The following is a 20,335-nucleotide window of genomic DNA, read 5'->3' on the forward strand; positions in this document are numbered from 1 at the left end:
AATCATTACTAATCAATAAATACTCTCATAACTATTGAATATGGTCATCGAACTAACATAATCTTAAAGGGACGAATCTATTAATTATTTGCATGGTTTTACATATAGAATATCTAACAATCTTTTTTGTTGCTGGACAAAATTGTAGATTCTGTCTATACAATAGCGCAATTTTAGCTAAACTCCATTTTAAATATACATGCGGTTATTTGCATTCAAATACTCGTCGCAAAAATATGAAACAATGGCCGTTCAACCTCACGAAGAACATAAACGTAGTGAATTGTTGATGTCGACGCGTATAATAGCCAGGAAGTAACGTTGTTGCAAACACGAAATAATGTAAATTGTTTCAAATTCGCGTCTTCAATAAACGCGGTAAAAAATTATAGAAAGCAATAAATTCGTTCGTCCAGATTTGCGATGAACGAATAACAATTAATGCAGTATTAGACTTTTTCATCGACGGTCCGACGCGGTCATGTTTCGAATTGGCTCACTCGACGTCTGTCTCTGTCAGAATCACGTTTATACGCTATTGCCCATTCGCCTCGCCATATGACAATGCGAGAGTGGCTCGGAATCGATTGAAAAATTCACTTCTCGAGGATATCTCGAGTGGAGCACGGCGAAGCGGTTGGAAATCGATTCTTTTTGCTTGCCGAGTGTTAACCCCGCTTTTCCGTGCTACGACCAACAGGTCTGACCTTTCCAAGCGTATGCATGGAACAGAAAATCTTTCTGTAGATGTTCGCGCGTCGAGCCGTTTAGTCACCTACCCGGACCGCGATTTTCTTCTTTTTTCCTCACCGTGAATGGATGAACGAATCAACGATCCGATCTGGATTAGCTGTACAGGCGAGAAGACCGGTTTATTTGGCTACCAGGACGATGATCCGGCTACGTAGCCGCATGTCAATGGACTTACTGTACTCGGTGTGATACGAACAATTTCAATCAATCTTATTGCTTCTATCTTCTTCTCGTAAGATGTTTAACAAGACATTAAGAAGTGAGGAAAAAATGGAATCAGAACGACTATTAATAACAGAAGAAATGGATCGTTTGGTTGGAAAAATCATCACCGATGCGTCCTCAGTCACATGGCAACAGCGATATCTTTCTTCGTTCGCCTTCTCCGACCTTTTTGCATTAACCCTCGCTGCTCTCTCTCTCTCTCTCTACCTCTGCTATTCCATATTCCATCCTGGTTCCACCGGGTGTCCGGCTAACGTCAAAAATAAAGAGAGAATACGCGGTGGCTGGGCAAGATATCATGAAAAGGGAGGCTGTCTCTAATAGCGAGAAAAGAGACGAACGAGGTAAAAAGAAGAGTGGTGAAAAAAGGTGGACCGAGAGTTTCATGAGACAAGGTGAGGAGGCAGAAAAGAACGGTAGAGAGAGAGGACAGTTAGATGTGTGGAAGGATGGATCCTTCGGGTATAACAGGTTTGCTCGAGCACCCTTTTTAAGGAACATTACCTCTCTTCGTCTATCGTTCGAGTCGATGCACGCGAGTGCCTCTCTCTGTCCCTGTACCGAACACCGTTGCTCACTGATTGTGAGATACAGCGAACTCTTGACTCCTTTACAAATTCCATAATTATTACTTTTTTTTTTTAATTAAAATTCGTGAGATCTGTTTCCAACTGAAACTAAAGTTTTCAAACGTTCGTTGATGCGAGTTGCAATAGTTGCATCAAGTATACGTCAATGTTATCAAAGAATTAAACGATTTGATAAGTTATTGAAATAATAAAACTTGTATGAAAAATTGTACTTAAAAAACTGATGTATTATATCATTTTATACGTAAAAATATTTGATATATTATTTTAACGATTGAACAATTTTTATGAATGACTCGAGTAAGAAGAAGAAATCGCTATATTGTTCCCATCACTTGTACACCGGGAATCCTGCGTATAATATATATGTGCGACACGCGTTCCTCCTTTCTCTCTTTTTCCGCCTTTGTCTCGTCGTTTAACTTCCCTTCCTTCGAGAGTTTCGCGTGCCAACGAGCAACGTCAGGCCCGGTGCTCGGTACCCACCTCGGCTCATCGAGACTTAATACGTGTCTTTCGGGAATTCCTGTCCCGGACACCGTGCATTACACGACGTGTGGAATAATCGAATGCGTTTTTGTCCTCCGATAAATTACATCGCTGAATAATTTATATTTCTTGTTACATAGGCGATTTTAATATGATTTTAATTGAAACAGAAAAGAAGAAAAAGACGATTCATCAAGTGCAAAATGAATATTGCATAATAATCTGCATACTATTTAAAAAAAATTTGAATAGCGTAAGGAAAATCATAAATCTATTCCTCTGACTTGTTTCTCCGATTTCGATAAATACTTGCAATGCTTCAAAGTGACCAGATAGTAATCGTTTACATTAAGAAAATGCAAGAGGAATCTTAAATCGTGTAGGCAAACGCGTACAGTAGAGTGTTACCCGCATCGCTACTCCGCTGTTATTAAACGTTATCATGCGTCATCGTTACACGGCTCTTGATCACACCGTATGCTTTCTTATCACATCTCGGAACAGGTCTAACGAGCAATTGTGTCATTACAAAGAGACGTATCGCGATAAATTGCAGGGTGCACATACTGTACACTGTTCATAAATCTTCGAACAATTTATAAAACTTACTGAGAAATTATTTAGTATTTGCCAATACGATCCTTTTTGTCAAATTCCACGTTTCACGTATTATCTTCACGTAGAATCTCCAGTCTAAGGCTCCGACTTTCCGTCTCACTGTGTACATTAAAGCTCACATTGCTGGGATGATTTCTCAACCGAGTCACGAATCTCGTTTCGCAAATATCACAGTCAAAAGCAACATTATTTGCGAACGTTTCCGTGAAGACCGAATAGCAATGGTTTATATCGGTCGATAATAATTCAATGAATTCTACTGTCACAGAATGTATCTCCAGTTCGAAGTATGCCTACGTACATCGTACAATATTATCTACATGTATTTAGTGATACATTTCTACGAGATGTCTGGTAAATTGTTTCATTGAATGAATTCTTATAATGTGAATCACGATCGTCGTTGAATTGAATGAACTCTTGTATGTACGGTGCGAGCTTCAAAGGGATTTCCTCTTTCGCTCAGTTCATTGAATGAATTATAATTCCGTACTTATTGAACATTTAATTAACAGGAAATTTCATATATAAATCTGAATATTTTAACAAACGAACGAAATATGATACGAGGCAATGTATTATTTCATAAGATCTTTTAAAACTCGAAAATGTTTTTAAAATTTAATATCACGTGTGAGTCGGTTTCCCACGAAACGGATAACATAATCGATTTCGCCTCTGTATAGATATGTGCTTTGGAATCACGAACTAAATCGGGGACACATAAACGTTCGCGTACTCGACTCAAACCGCGTCTAGCCTGTTTGCTCGAAATCCCCCGACTCCGTTCCGCGGTTAAAGATGTTCGCGCCCGGGAAAGAAGAAGAAGAAGCGGTTAAACTTTGCGCCGGTTGTTTGTTTGCAATAATATTTACGACGCCGCGTTTCCGCCTTTGGTGGTTCGTAAACGACGAGCGACCAACTTCTGCGCGTATAAGTATTCACCGTAAGTACGTGTACGCCGGTTGCCGGAATAAAAAGCTTTTTTACGTTCCCCGGGGACGATCAACACGAGCGAACTTCTTTATTTTGCCAAACTCGAAAACAGTAAAACACCCACGCTCTTTTTTCCGAGCTTCATATTGAAATTGAAAAGTTTTTAATATCAGCGCACGATGCTTTCCAATAGTCTACCGAAATATCGTTTTATGAATTCATAAAAGTGTCGAGCATTGATACTATTTAGAGTGCAGTGAGTATGTGGAAGAGGACGTCGAGTTAATTGAAATAGAAATTAATTATACTGATCGATAAGGAAACGTCCGATGTTCCATGCATTTAAATAGAACGTGTTCAACTGTGATATATAAAGTGCAATTTCGATGGAACTTTAGATGCGGCGAAGAACTTGCAACGTGTAATTGATTCCAGACTTTGATTAACCGTACAATTACGTATAAGAATGGTCAGTCTCGGATAACGTATGACAAATACTACAGATAAATCTTTTTGAAGCCAACCGGATACGATGGATGGATTAGGACGAGGTGTATCGCGTGCACATTTCAAACCGTAAATAGTGTGGAGAGGCTGCGAATTTGTCGCGTGTTCGCGGGTTGGTAGCACGCAATTATTCGAAGTAGGCACCGAAAATACCGATGGAGGAATGGGTCATTGATTCCTCCGGCCGGCACCGTGCCAATACCTCTTCTTCTTCTTCTTCTTCCTCGCCGTCTTCTCCCACCGTCTCCTCTTCCGTCTCCTCTTTCTCTCCTATTTTTTTTTTTTTCGGCGGTCGTTCCTCGTGGGTCGTGGATGCCGGATGATTATATCGACCGCGTAGGAGGCTGGAGCGAAGCCAGCAAACTCGCGCTATACAGGGTGTTAATAAAAACAGGGGCGGTACGTTTGCACAGGATCTATTCTACCAGTGGAAATTGAAACGAGACCCGCAGGCAATAAAACTGCGTTTGAAAAACGAACGACTTTCCCTCGTCGCAAAGAAAATTTTGCGTGTTTCAATCGCAGAGCTTACAATATCCACGAACGACACGTACGTTTTTGTTCGATCATTTTAAACAGCTAGACTGCATTCGAGAATTATTGCGGTACGCATCAAGTTCGTAATGCGTTTTCGCGATTCAATATCATTTAATTGGATCAAACAGGAGGAGTCTAAAATTGGATTATAAAAAGGGAGAAAGACAAAAGTAGGATTAGGAGATAGGGAAAATCGAAGGTTCCCCCTTTCGCAGTGATTTTTACACGTTTACCAAAGGGGAGGCCCGGTACGTCGGACAGGCGACAAGCTAAAACGAAGAGCGTGGAATCCGGAGTCTGGACAATTTGCCAGAAGTGTAGATTATATACGGCGTCGATAAATTGTTTGCCTGGATGATTTAAGCGTATCTGGCGAAGGGAAAATTTTACCGAACGTCCATTTTTCATACATTTTCTTGCCACGGTATCCGCGCTCGAACCTGTCCTATCTTTTTAAATTCTCCTCGCAGGACAACGTACAACACGTTGAAAACGATAATGTTCGGTTGAATATAACTGAGCAGACGATAAATTCAGCGATAGTCGCGTTTCGCGTACAATTTTAGATGCCTGGTTGAAGGATGAAAGAGTTACGTGTATTCTACACATTTTCCTTTGCAGCTTTTGCACGATTACACGTCCTCTACTGCGTTTCATATTTGCAAAACGGTAAAGAGATTTCTAATTTTATTAAAACCTCGGAAAATTCTTAGAAATTCGATGATTCATACTTCCATTAGATTCAAGACACGATTAGAACGGCTGAGAGTGTGAGTTCAAGTTTTCCAGAAGTCTACACTTCACAAAAATCTACGTAGTTACGAGAATATGAGCATCTGGTTCTCGCAACAAGTAATAAACTTTTGCCACGGTGAAACACGATAATAAATAGAATGACGAAGACTAACTCGCGGGATTAAAATTCAAGTTCCGAACGAGACCTAACTGAAAAGTAATCCCGAATTTTGTATATCAATTACAGCAATGAAACTTGAATCGAAATTATCAGCATTCCTCGTTAAAATGAAACGTGAAACTACATCCGAGCAAAATTGATCGCGTTCCGTATTAATAAACGGGCATTGATAATCACGCAATTGTAACTGTCTGCGAGCAATATTAACAATGCGTTAATTGACTCGCCGCCTCCTTCCCGCGCCCTCATTAATTATTGAAAACTGAATATCGTAGGGGCATTAGGTATCCCATTTGGAAATAGGTTTATAATTAAGTTATTTGCCGCGTCCGACGAAGCGCGAGCGGGCCAAATGAATCAACAACTCCTAAAGGAATCGACTGTTTATCCTCGCATCTAACCGGCCAACTAAATTACAGTACACAAGCCACGATTATCCGGCAGCATACAGTGAGGCTCAAAAGTGAACGTCTTGCAAGCTCGAGCTTCGTCTTACAATTTTACTGCTTGAATATCTGCTCGCAACAATAAAAAATATGTCTGTTTTATACCATACACGTGATTTAGAGATTCTTACATCATCTTGCAATTCATGCAATGTATATGTAACGTCATGTTTGCCAGAAAATACATAATGTCTGTTCTCGACACATTTCTCCCGTATTCTCTAGATTTTACTCAGTTTACATGGAATTATTCAACGCACGCGGAAGACTTGTTACACGGAATCCGTGATTCGGACACTTAACTTTTGATCCTCGCTGTACGTGTGTACGTACATGGCCAGACGTATTACGTTTCACGTTTAATTAACCGATTGACTCTACGCCGTGTAAATGCGGGTATGCAAATTAAGCAATAATCTCTCGGCTATCGAGTTTCAATTAATTAATGAACGCTCAAGTGAGAATTGCAACGAGCCCGCTGATTTCTCCGCTAGATTCGTTACATGATTACCTACAATGTATGCACCCCCGACGTACATAGCCCTCGGCTAGTTTGTAAAAAAAGTCCGGAGGAGACATCACAAAGTGTAATCATAAATTCCGATTAATAAATGAATGAAAACGAATCTTGGTATTTTTATTAATAAAGTAAAAATCGGATTTAAAATATCGTTATTTTCATAGTTTCGACAGACGGTGTGCACGATACTGCATTTTGCATGAAATGAATTGTATGGAACCACGTACCTACCTGTGGCCTCTCTTTGACACGACTGAACCTCCAAACGTTCGTTCGCTCGAACTATGAATATTCGCACGTGTCCAGAAATCTCCGCTGGGAAATACAAATGTTTGCCAAGATTCAGAGGCGTTTCATGTTTCTCGCCATCGAAAAAACCCATGTACGTATAGCAGCTCATGAAAGTATTCAAACACCAAATGGAAAGCATCGATTCTATAAATTCTTTAATATATAATTCATATCGTGTTCAGTGAAAGAGTTGTTTTAAGTCTGATTTATAAAATGAGACATGATTTTTATGATTACATTAATTACGTTTATATGTAATATAAAAATGCACGTGGCAATCATTTAATTAATACGAACTTCTAAAACAAATAGTCAACTAATAAACTTCGAATTTCGTAACGTAAAAATATCTATGAACAAAACACATATTAGAAATTCTACGTACATTAACATATTTTTCCATTGTTCATAGAATCGCAACGATTATGTTCAATTCCAATGACGATGAAATTTGGAACATTTCGCATAGCATATTTCCCGGGTACTTTCGCGAGTTACTGTACCCTATTCGGCTCGCGGATTCATGGCTCGTACAAGCGACAAAATCCGAAATCTTCGGCGAAAATCTGTTTCCAATTTTCACGGATTTCAACCCCGCAGTTTTATCCGCATATTTCCTCCTATCTCTGTCCCCGAATCTCTGAATACGTTTCACGAGTTCAGTGACCGAAGGAAAAGTATTCGAACCAATATCAACTTAACAATTCTTTACAGACCTACATTATAATTTAGAAACTCATGAAATTTTATCTAAAATAATACAAATTTTATCTTTTTTTTGAATTCGCTATCTTCAGAGCTCGCGATGAATAAGCGAAACGAGGAGCCGCGTTCCCGTCCATTATGAAACAATCAGTCATTACACGAGGCATTTTATTCGCGGACGACGCGACGTGACACGGTTTTCGAAAATCCGCAGAGAGAAATGGGAAATCGAAGACGAGCGTTATAAATACATGCGAGGGAAGAGCGATGCCAAAAATTCGAAACGGGCCGAGGGTAAGAGGCAACGAGCGCGTATATCCTGGATAAAGTCCTTCGCCGGATTCCGATATTCTTTTCCGCGCACGTATGACGACATGACGTCGGTGCACCAAATTGAATTCGACTGTGAATTCCTTGCTGGGTTCACGTCTCTGCAGACGTGAAATATCGACGGCGAGAATCGCGGCCGCGTCGCGTCGTGCCAACAAGCATTTGCAATTATCAGACTGCGGGTCTTTATGTAAAATCAAACTTCTGTTTTAAGCAATGTGATTCTCTAATAGTTCCTTCGTCTCTTTAGAAAAGTTCGTAAAATCTACTCGTACACCTCGCCTGTGACTTTACTTTGAATTATGCTCGTCTTTAATCGTGACGCAACAACAGTACACTTTTTATATTACGATAAATAGATCTTTCATGCATTTTTACAACGTTTAAATATCACGTAAGTATCAGTTTAGCATGAAACTTTACTGATAACAATTACGCGTGATAACGAGGAATAAGAATGTCGATTGTCTGTTCGAGGAGGACGAGACAAAGCAGTAAGTAACGCGTGGGAACCATGCCGCCTCGCGGTGCTCCAATCGAGGAGGCATTCCTCTCGAACGCGTTCGCGACTCCTCGATCGAAATACTTTGGGGCTGCTGCAGGAACTTTATAAATAATTCATCTACCTTTAACGATCCTCCCAGATCTAACTCGCTAATTGCGCGTCAGGGAGTTCTCCGCTCCTCGTCTCGTTAGTTCTTTTTCTTATCAACGAATTATCCTGGCATTGAGACCGTGATCGAACACTCAAATGTCTGTCCCTATCTTAAAATCTTTATGGAGAAATTTATAATTCCTTTATGGCAAGTCTAATTCCAGCGATTTATAGAAATCAAAATACTAAATCTGTAGACAACATAATATGCAATAAATGTAAAATATAAACTTTGCACATTACAATAGAACTTGATTTTATAATTTTGCAACTGCGACGAAGAACGATGTGTGATTACACGAAAACGTAAAGAACGTGGTAAGAATATTACAAAATAAACTTCATATTTAGGCTCGTCGTCGGTAATACTACACCGCGTCCCTGAATTCCCACTGGAAAATCGCCTAATTATCTCATTTTCTATCGCGTGTCCTGTTCCGCCAGACGAGCAACATTTTGCACTATAATTCCTCAGTGAACACGAACTTCGAATTTTTTCCTCTCTGCCATGGGAACAATGCCGCGCACGATATATACTATGTTTCCAACTATTATAGCGAAAACTGAGCGCGTCGTTATGAAATAAATTCAAAGCGAGAAGTCCTGCGGGACGCAATTAAGGCATCTTTGTTATTGCTATAACGACGGTGAAAGTATATGACTAAAGAGAACGTCCCAATGAAAACAAATGCATGAAGAATGGGTGAAACAAATTTTGAACAGGAACGAGGAAAGCCGAAAGTGGATACGTATAAATTAAAACGAGCCTCCTCGAACGGACGTTGTTATTTCCTTTCTGGTTTTTCGTTTTTAATTACAATAGTTTCTACTTCTAAAATTTAAACGGCAAAACAAGTAGAACGACACACCAGCTTGCACTGATTACAAAATTATTAATTATTTCTGGAAAGGAACTGTAGTTGAAGATTGCATATCGAACGATATCGCAGTGAATCAAAGCTGGAGGTGTAGCATAATTTTGAAACTATGAGAATGGTTCGATCGGCCGCTGTGTTCAATACAAACGTCTACAACAAAGTTACTTACGACCGTCCTCTATAACGTAATTGAAGCGACCGACGATAAACTGCCCAAATTAATTGACAATGACTGCAGAGTGGCCAATTATACATCACGGAGAAGCATGGCCAGTTTCAACAATCGCACAATAGAAGTAATTCCGATTGTTACACGTATTCAATATACAAGACACGATTCATTTTCAATCTTTGCTTAATCGATTTCAATAAAGGTTAACAAGATTTCTAATAGATTTTTATGGAAAATAAATCATTCCTAATTCCACAGATTTTTCTGTAAATGCTTAAAATCCGAACTTTAATCGTAATCGTTCTTTCGGAATAAAATCAAAACCCAGAATTATCTGAAGGATTTCCAAGAATGATACAATTCGATAAATCTGATAGAAATTCCACGGAGGGGTATAAGAAGAAATGAAGAAGTCTGGAAGAGATGGAGCAAGGTAACGTGGAGGACCTTCGCATTGTATGGAGATAAGAGAGACCGAAAGGAAGGGAGATAGGTGGAACATTAGGAATAATAACGAGGGATTATGATTCCTTTGCTGGGTCGTGGATGAAGAGAGACAATAGCTCCTTTTTCGCATCGCATCGTCCAATTACCGGGACGGTTGAGAAAAGCGGCTATGGAAGTCGTCGTTGGGCGCGATCGGCGGTACACAGGAAATGAGGTCTATGGGTGATTCCGTTCCTACATAACAATGCTCTATACGATCGACTCGATCGATTGTTGAATAACCGTTGTCGCAATCAAAGATAATATCACCTCGTAAACACGCGGGATAAAAATCAGAGCGACCAAATTAACATTCGAGTTTAATCTACCTTTCATGTGCAAGATATAGATTTAATTCTATGATAAGAAAATTGAAGGTGTTGAAAATATAAATCCTGCACGTAACGCATAAAACTATTCAGGACAATAGAAGTCGAACACATGTTTCGATGTACGAATAATAAAATACATTTAAATTGATACTATAAGCATTTTCTTTTGCATAAAAATCTGCGATTCTGTAATAAGAATGAAATGAAGGGACAATTCCAGAATTCTCCTCTTGAAATAAACAAGGACAAGGGAAGAGAAACGGGAAGAGAGGGAGCAAGTTCTCAGACAGGTGCGCCATTATGTAGAGCATTTTCAGGAAATTAGTTCTGACTCGAAAGCCGACTCCGTGACCCTTGTCTTCATTTGATATCAAACATACAACAATGTTTGCCGTAAAACGTAAGACGTACGGTAGTAAGCATAAAATAAATACCAAGTAGAACGTTAAAATTGTAATAATTTAATAATGACAATAATCAATTGAATGCAATAATTTGCAAAGTTCCAAGGTTTAGATTGACTGACTATTAATTTAGATCGTACAATGTTAGAGTAGCAACGATTAATAAAGAACTTTATTCGAGGCGTTTTTTCACCGAGATATCTCGACACTTAAGGCGCTGAACGTCTTATTCGGCTGTACCTTTCGCGAATTGTCCCAAGACTTATGAACGAGGGTGTACTAAGGAGCGAGGAGGGGGAGTCGGTGCGCGGGGTGAATAATAATGAAGGGGCCGCGGGAACGCCACCTCCGGGCGTCTTTTCGTAAAAGGGCCGTTAAGGTGCTACCTTAACGATCCCTGAGGCCCCGCGGGGCCCCGGGGGTGGGGCCAAAGGCCACGCGGAATGCAGACACGTAACGCGACCAGAATGCGCTCACGGTCCGCCGCCCCGGCTCGGGGAATTATTACTGGATCCGGCGAGGGGACCCACGGGACCCCCCCTGGGCGTGGGTCTCGAACAGGTACAGGGACACCGAGGCGGAATTCTTTCTGCGAAAAAAAAAAGAGACGAGAGAAATACGTTCCGGTACGTTCATATTCCCTCTCCGATGTCGGAGCGAAGGTTGTCTCGCTTAATTAAGGGAATCGTACTCGCTCGTTTTACTCTCCCGCCAGATACCTAAATTAATTCATCTTCCCAAGAAGAAACTTCGGTCTTATTTATATACGGATTGTTTAACGCTCTTTCAATGCCTTCAATTTATTCATCGCCGTTTTCGAACCTTTCATCCCTGCATTCTCACTTTTTATTTCCTCTCATTGTCCTTCTGTATCGCGCAAATGCTGCAGAGAACGTTTAATCAAATATGCAAAAATAAACTAATTTTGCACTCGCATATTTTCCATAAAACAAAAATATAAATTTCTTTTTTCTGATGCTATATACGTCAGCCATTTGTATACAACAAGGAATGTCTGCTGTGCGAGAAAAAAATTCCAGTCTAGCGGGAGCTTAGAATTTTAGCGAAAAAAATTTACGGTCGGGTATACGATAAAAAATGTATCGGTTCATTTCGCGAATAAAAACCCCGACGAGACGGGACATCCGTCTCGCAGACGCGTTTAACGAAGCCCTTCGAGCGTGTCGCGAATTTCCGTGAACACGCACGCGTGTTTCGTTCGCTCCCTTGTTCCGCGGAGAAAGGGTCGAACGAGAAAATTTTCTGCTGCAGAATTTCCCGCACGCGAATTAAATTGCCCGTGCAAAGAAGTTTCTATTTAAGCAAAAATCAAGGACGTTGCCATTTGGATTAATATAAATCTTGCTGGGTTTTTAGACTGCAATTTTCATTAATAAAATTCGAAATTAACAGTTATACAATTATTTTCAATAAGAATTCGAATAGTTAATTGATAACGAATAGAAAAATATTTCTTATAAGAAACGTGGTAGAGTATTTGCATGTAACTGATCGGTAAGTGTATAAGAACAGACGAAAAGATATTCGTAATAAGAGAAAGCTTGTTGCTAAGAGAAACTGTCGGAGCAATAAAATTTCCAGGCAATAGAACGTCCTGATGTTCGAGTATTCGAATAATGGGATTCTCTACTACACGCACGGACTTGCATGAAAAGGGAGAATCAGTCCCCAGATACGAACAGGTACGCGAAAACCCGGTTTCACCGTCGCGTCCCATGGATCAGAGCAAAAAGGTAGCACATTTTTATTCCCCGCTCCGTTCCACCGCCGTGGGCACGACACATGCACACGAGGCCGCGTGCACGTAACGCACACCCACGTGGTCATTTGGCTACGCCTTCGTCCCCGATTCCAAGTCGGACGATCGATTCGTATCGATTGCATCTGCAATCAGCGGCATCGGAAACGCCCGGAATTTCGAAACGATCTTCGACTTTCGAGGACCGGGGATTCGCTCCACAAATTATTTTTCTCGCGTTCGAAGAACCTTTCATCGTTAATGGATACCGAAGAAATGTGCATTTTTCTGCCGTAGGAATTTCTTCTTATAGAATATCATAGAAAAAAATGTTTAAAAACAAACGTGTTATTTACTATATAAAAATTATTCACGTCTGTATTTCTGTTCATCATCGAACAGATATGTGAACGACTAATCGATTCCCTAACGATAAGTTAATAAGTCGCAAAACAGAATGGATGTAAAAAAAGAGATGGTATGAGATCCATCGGCCGTTTTTAACAAAGCAAACTTGGATCGGAAAGACTCGGCTGTGGGGTAATGCACGCATTCCGCTAAAAGCCATTCCGAATAATCGTCGCAATTAAAAATGCATTGGCTGCACAGTCTCTCTTTAAAACGGTCGTGCGGAGAAGTGTAACCGGGAGTTGTTTGATCCCCTCGCGAATCGGTTCAGCGTAGTACCCGTGGAACGATCGGGAGGAGGAATATTCTGAGAAGAGGATCGATCCTGTCATCCTCGGCGTCGTTGGGCTGGGAAACTTTTAATTGCGTTCCACGCGTTGCCGCCAATTTCGACACCGGATAGAAGAAAGGATGGGACGCGGTCGAGGGACGGAAACGAATCCGAAGAAAATTGTTGGCCGAGAAAAGATTGGCGAACGAGAATGTTAAAAGAGATGGATGTCTAGTCCTGCAGAAGTTTCCAACTAGTTTTATCTTTTACTTAAATCGGTTTCTTCCTTCTTACAATCCTTGACAGGGTTTTGTGAAATTATGATCAGTAGATTCAAATATTATGCACGATTCACAAATGCAAAAAATTTCGCATTAAACAATAAAGTCGTTATAGTGATTACCGTAAGAATCAATAGAATATTAAATAAGAATAAATTTTTTAAAACATAATTTTTGTAAATCCTATCAAAAGATGCAAAAACAGTTTCTCAAATTCATTGAAGTTACTGAAGTAGATGTACATTATACAAGAAGTTCAACTATTCCTAAACAACCTATGTAGATATGTATGTATATAAATTCCGTGGTCCGATGCCTTCTCGAAGCAGATAATTTAGCTATTTCGTACTTCGGTCACGTCCGACTAACGCGCGCGACTTCTCGCTTCGGTTAAAGTGTCTGTGCATTCGAAGCATTTTTCCCTCGGATTTAGGGTACTTATCCCATTTTTCGTGACTTCCGTTGCGAGAAATTGTCTTACAAAATACGTAGAGAACCTGCAGAATCTTCCTGCGTCTCGATTAAAATAATTATTTCACAACACTGTTATACTCATTTGTGTGTGTATTAGTTTTTCTTGTTGTGTTTTGTGTGTAATAGAGATTCAGATAAGATGAATTATACATATATGTATCTTGGTAATTATTTAAATTTCTAATTGTACTGTATCCCTTGCATCGGTTGAACCTGAATAATTCATCCGAGTATAATCCACGGTAATGAATGTTAATACCTTTAACTTTCCCTATTAGTCAGTACAATTTAGTCCAAACTTTTTGTTATTAAACCCTAGAATAGTTTGGTGAACGAGCTATTAAAATTTTAATCGAACATAAATACGCTCGTGATTTAATCAACTGCCTGGAGAATTATTACTACAAGATATATAGTTCTTGTTTTGTATGTAATAGAGATTCAGATAAGATGAATTATACATATATGTATCTTGGTAATTATTTAAATTTCTAATTGTACTGTATCCCTTGCATCGGTTGAACCTGAATAATTCATCCGAGTATAATCCACGGTAATGAATGTTAATACCTTTAACTTTCCCTATTAGTCAGTACAATTTAGTCCAAACTTTTTGTTATTAAACCCTAGAATAGTTTGGTGAACGAGCTATTAAAATTTTAATCGAACATAAATACGCTCGTGATTTAATCAACTGCCTGGAGAATTATTACTACAAGATATATAGTTCTCTTTGTTAATAGAAAGAATTATATTTATCAGAATAATTATTTCAATAAATGAAGCATTGGAGAAAATTCATACGTAATTTCTTTGAATGATTGAAATCATTCTTATTTAGATCTACACAATATAAAAGTGATCGTAAACTTCCGGTAAAGAAAAATAAAGTGCAGAGTGCTTTAGTAAAAGTTGAAAACTCATGACGAAAGTGGATAAAGAAAAGAACGAAAATCCAATATCAGCCATGAAAGAGCAAGCGGCTTGACAAACAGGTACGTAAGAACAAGCGTAAGTAAATAAGGAGAAGAAGGTAAAAAGAGTGCACGCTGATATCCGCTCCGAGAACATACTTCCAGTCGGAAGTATTCCAATTTAATCAACTGCCGAAAAGCTTCTAATATCTCGGAAATGTTTCCGGCTGAGCCACGGTGAATGGGCTCGTTCGAGAGAAACCGAGGAAAGAAGGGTTGAAGAAGAAAGCCTCGCTGTATTAAGTTGTCGGGGATGCCCGAATTCCTAACATCTCTGAGCAATAAGTATGCTACAACTAATAATTTCAGCCAACATTTCTGAATATCATCAGATTATCATATCATTTTTAATAATTTTTATAAAATAAATTATACAAAAAATTGAATTGTAGTGCAGCCCAAAATCAATCATAACTGCTTATTATGCAAATAATATTAATGTTAATTCTTACAGAATAAATTCACTAAAAATAATTGAAAAACTCAACGGATACAAAGTAAAGAAAGAAGATTTAGTAGACTGTTTAATAAACGACGTTGGGACGTACGTAGGCGACTAACGGAAACAGATGAAAAGCGAAGTACAAGGTGTAAGTGTAAGAAATACGAGTTTACGGTCGCGCGGCTTTCTGATGAATCTCTAAACGCTTGGGCATCGATGAAAATGCTAATCTGTCGTTAGTCCTGCTTCGCGAAGCGTGTAAGTAAGTCGTTCCAGTTGCATGTAAGTACAATTCCCCAGGCACGACCTGGATGACGCTATCGCGCCGGTCGCTCCTCGCGAATAAATCAGTCTCCCATGTCAATGCTATTTTACATCCGACCGATTCGAATTCAGAGATATATGTATAACAAGAATAACGTATGACTCAACGTGATATGAAAGTATATATTTATAGCTGATATAAATGTACGATAAATTATAGATGATAAACATGATTAAATCCTAGAAATTCTCGTTTTTATTAGCGAACACTATATTTTAATTGAAATAATGAGAATCATGCAACGCATCAAAGATTTTATGCAAAATATTAGTTTACTATCGCTATAAAATGTTTACTGGAATTAATTTACTGAATTTACGACTGATGTATTTTAAATTTAATTGGCCAGGAATCCAATTAATTATACAGCATACTTTTATTAATCGACTAGTTATTGTTCAGTTTATTGAATTTTCGCAACGCGTTATCAGGCGAATCCATCGCACAAATTTCCTCGCCAACAATAGCGTAACGCAGATCGTCGAGGCATGGAGCGCATCTGGCGCGAGAGGCAAAATAATCTGCGAAACGTAATTATCGTATCGAATATTCGATACGTACACGCGCACGTTATTGTACTTACAAGCATTCTTCGAATCGTTTCTTTCTCGTCACCTCCTCGATACCAGTCGATCAAAGTGCATCGTCAAGACGCCCTTGCTTCGTGTCATTCGCCTATCTATCTCGTTCGCAACGTGAACGAGAATTTTAACGAGACACTTTTTAATTTTGCATTCATAACAATTTGCGCGTGTACCCTCGAACAATTTTATTCAGTGATTGAAATCAAGCATGTGCTAATATAAGTAAGATTTCTATCAATTTGATGAGTACAACTTTGGACATGAATAGAAATCTGTACCTTATGCCTGAATACTGAATTTCAAAAGAGTTACAAAGTAATCAATGATTGTGAAGCAGACCGATGAACCCTCGTAGCTGGTTTTAATTAACTGGTGCAATATCGATGCACCAGACTCATTTGAAGATTTCAATCTCGGTATGGCTGCACGATTACTTATTTACTCGTACGCCGTGATTAGCCCCAGTTTAATATGCAATAAGCTACGTGGCTGCGTGTGATAAAGGATATCAAAGGAAGTAACGACGCGCGAAATAACCCGGGGGCGTAATACGCGCAACTACCGTGTGATACGTCTCTCGCAGCACGCTCCGCGTACGACATTCTTCTCCCGTTCAAACGGAACTATACATCACCGAAGAATTTCAGAAATGTTATACGCGTCAAACACGCCCCGCGGGCCCTTATTTTCTTCTGTGACGCACGAATAAACTGTCCTCTCATTTCTCACGGACGCGAACACCGTTTCTAGGTGTCTGGCCAATTAATAAAGTGAGAAGTTGGCAAGGCTCGCTGAAACTCCGCAATAAGAATGAAAGCTCAAATGCCATTTATTATTTGTACTTCGATAATGGTGTACAATTATATAAAAGAGAAATTGCAGGCTTTTCCACTATGTGATTTCAAACGTTTTATGTGCATAGACATATTAATGATCATACGAGAATTAACACAGTATTTATACCAGCATTTCGTCGCTCCTATTAATTTTTTTTCATTTTACAAAATATACGAAGAACCAAATTGAATGAAATAATAATTAAAAATAGCAAGTCTAGTGTTTTTATGCAGAACCATTTATGTCCATGCGAAACTGGTTTTGTATTAAAAAACATTTTTAAATCTTTCACAAGCTTTAAATCTTGGTTTAAATATAATGTAAAAAAACTGTTTGAACAGCGTATGAAACGCAAACTAGCATCGCATGTCGCATCGTTCTACTGCACGCTCGTTGGATACGTCTAAAAGTTTAAAGGAACGTTTACCTTTGCGATATCCCGCGAACTGGGACATTTTAATCAGCTTTTTCTTTGCACTCTTCACACACATGCGACGCTCTCATCTAAACGCTTATCGTTAAAACCTGTACTCTCAACGGACTAACTAACTGTACAACTGCATTTTGGAGTAATTATCTGAATTATTCCTTCATCATCTTTTGTCCTTTTACCTTTAACGTAATAACAATTAAAAATATATCTTCCTTGGGTCGTACAATTGAAATTTCTTTATTCCTTTTAAATCTGGGAACTATTTAGCTCTGTTCGTGTTTAAAAACTTTTTATCAAATTGATTGTTATGGACAATGGAGAGAATTATTATTAGTCAGGAACAAAAAGTGAAATGAAAAAGTATTTTTCCAATAGTTTTGAATGTACAGAATTTCGTTCGGAGTGGGAACTTGTAAAACGAGCAGCGCCAGAAAATTCGTATAAATTACTGAAGTGCTTCGGGTAGCTAAAGTCGACAATTATGCCCGTTCGCGACGCATCCTTTCCAAAGTTCCGTTCGCTGCGCGTACATCCACGCTCATAAATTTTCGGACGGATACGTTACGGAATAATAGGTTGACTGGCGATTTTACGTATTTATAAAAACATTGAATCTAAACTGCATGCAATGCATGAAATTATGCAAAACGTCAACAGACCTACAGAACATCATATAAAACGTGATACTGATATGATTTCCAATTTTACAGACAAAATGAAACTTCACAGTATGATCAAAATAAAATTGAACACTGAAACCAACAATTTTAATTAATGATACCAATTATTTAACGAAGACAATCAAAATTTGTACGAATGAAAGATGAGAAACGTTCGATTGAGAAATATTTTTCACAGCTACTGTACGTCGAAGTTGAATCCGTATCCATTCCTAAATTCGAGATTAAGCGAGGCAGAGTGTGCGCGCGGCCGGTTATACCGGAAAGTTCTCGCGCGATCATTTATATTAACAACCCCCTAATCCGCGAGGGGTCTGATATATGTGTACCGTGGCCGCAAATTGGTTCCGTCCGCGTTACACCCCTTTCTCTAAATAAAAAGCAAATTTATGGAAATACGCACAATGGCCGTGGAGCATAATGCCTTCTTCTACCCCGACGCTAATATCAATAACAATGAATACAAGAATATGCGCGTGCACGGGATACGAAAACGCCCCAGGTAGCCAACTGACAAAAGGATTAAGAGAAAAAGAAAAGTTGGGAAGAATTTTGCGCTGGTGCTTGAGAAATCGAGTGGAATAATCGCCGTGAACGACGCCGTTTATTTCACCTGGGAACGCCGAAAATTTTTCCACTTATGTCTACTTCTATCTACCGGGTGTATCTTACGAATTCAATCCAAACGTTGATCCAACTATTATATCCGATTCTGATATTATTAAACTATGTCCTTAATTTCTTTACGTGATTCCATTTATTTAGTAGATTAATATTCCTTGGAAATTAAAATATTTGAAGTATAAAAAGAAAACGTAATGCATAAAAGAATAATGTACTCGATAAGTTCAAGAATCATTGCGGTTTTGTGCAATTATAATTATTTTTGCTCGTATACGTATGTATTATATCGCATATTCCAATTCTAAATGTTTTACACAAATTGCATGAAATAAGAATTAGAAATTGTAATAAACTCGAGCGAACGCTCATTTGGGATTCGCGTCAACGCGTAACTCGCACTTAGATCAAAGTTAATTACACGTATCGCCGCGATTAAGCAATTAGCCCCAATTGCGAGGCAACGAGACGTAAAAGTGCGTAAGCGTTTATTTCACTTATGTACCTGCACGGAGAGACAAGAGTTTGCAAAAGGTGAATGTTCTATCGATCCGCGGGATTGTTACTACGGCTATCAACTATCGCACGCGGAACACCATTCGTAATTATAGAGTATCAACAGTCAGTGATTGCTATCTGCGAAATGGTAATTTGTCAACAAGACAGACGAATGTTTTCTAAACTGTTAATAGAGATATTAGTGGCTGCTACTGGGAAATTAGAGCCTCGTCATATACTACTGATATCTTTGCATAATTTAGTTCTCTTCATTTTACATACTTTATCAGTACATAATTACATATTCTATTAATATGTATGAATCCTTTGTAACGAAGAATTTGTTGTATTTTAATTATTGTGATACTATTTAGCTGACCATTATACTGCAGATTTTTATACAGAATAAAGGAATTTTACTGTAAACATAAGAATGATAGTATGTATTATAATACATAAAATCCGCGGTCCATTGAGTGATAATCACTTTTATAATAGCTAGCAGATTTATCGCTAGCAAGTAGAATTCGTGGCAGCCGATGTAAAAGTTAACGAGTGCGTTTGAAACTGTTGCACTACTCACCTTTTCCTCGAGTGCCGGCCCGTTCTCCATCGCGTGCATAATGGCGTCCGAAATGCGGTTGTCCAACTGCCTGACAGCCCTCTCGGCGTTCAGGCCCAACGGGTCGTTACGTCCGTCGACCGCCACGACGAGCCTCTCGACCGTTTCCACGTAGCCAGACCAGGCGAGGTCCAGCTGCGACGCCGGCTCCGTCAAGCAACCCCTGTAATCAAATTCATTCCTCGACTCACCTGATGCCATTCGAAACTATTATTTTGTAAATGATACTTCACGTATATCGTTGATTAATGAAAAGTAGGAATAATGGCCGAAATCAGTTTTATAGAGTAATTTAATAAAAGTGTAATGCAATGTGTTATATTTAAGGATGTATAG

At 39.0% G+C, this 20,335-nt stretch overlaps 1 protein-coding gene and 1 long non-coding RNA gene across 4 annotated transcripts in view; one reads left to right on the forward strand and one right to left on the reverse strand.

Moving 5' to 3' along the window:
- Positions 1-20,335, reverse strand: part of dally (division abnormally delayed protein) — a 99,511-nt gene that overhangs the window by 42,424 nt on the left and 36,752 nt on the right. For both annotated transcript variants that reach the window (XM_018027110.2, XM_026814808.1), the window contains one exon: positions 19,961-20,162. In XM_018027110.2, coding sequence (XP_017882599.1) covers positions 19,961-20,162 — 202 coding nt within the window. The remainder of the gene's footprint in view (positions 1-19,960; positions 20,163-20,335) is intronic.
- LOC113464537 (uncharacterized) lies at positions 7,690-8,748 on the forward strand. Of its 2 annotated transcripts, none has more exons than XR_003389389.1 (2): positions 7,690-8,257; positions 8,341-8,748. It is a non-coding gene; the product is annotated as an uncharacterized LOC113464537 (long non-coding RNA). The 2 variants fall into 2 exon arrangements; XR_003389390.1 differs by having other exon boundaries at positions 8,344-8,748.

Source organism: Ceratina calcarata, unplaced genomic scaffold (assembly GCF_001652005.2).
Source record: "Ceratina calcarata isolate Rehan_Ccalc_2016 unplaced genomic scaffold, ASM165200v1 scaffold40.2, whole genome shotgun sequence".
Taxonomy (NCBI): Eukaryota; Metazoa; Arthropoda; class Insecta; order Hymenoptera; family Apidae; genus Ceratina; species Ceratina calcarata.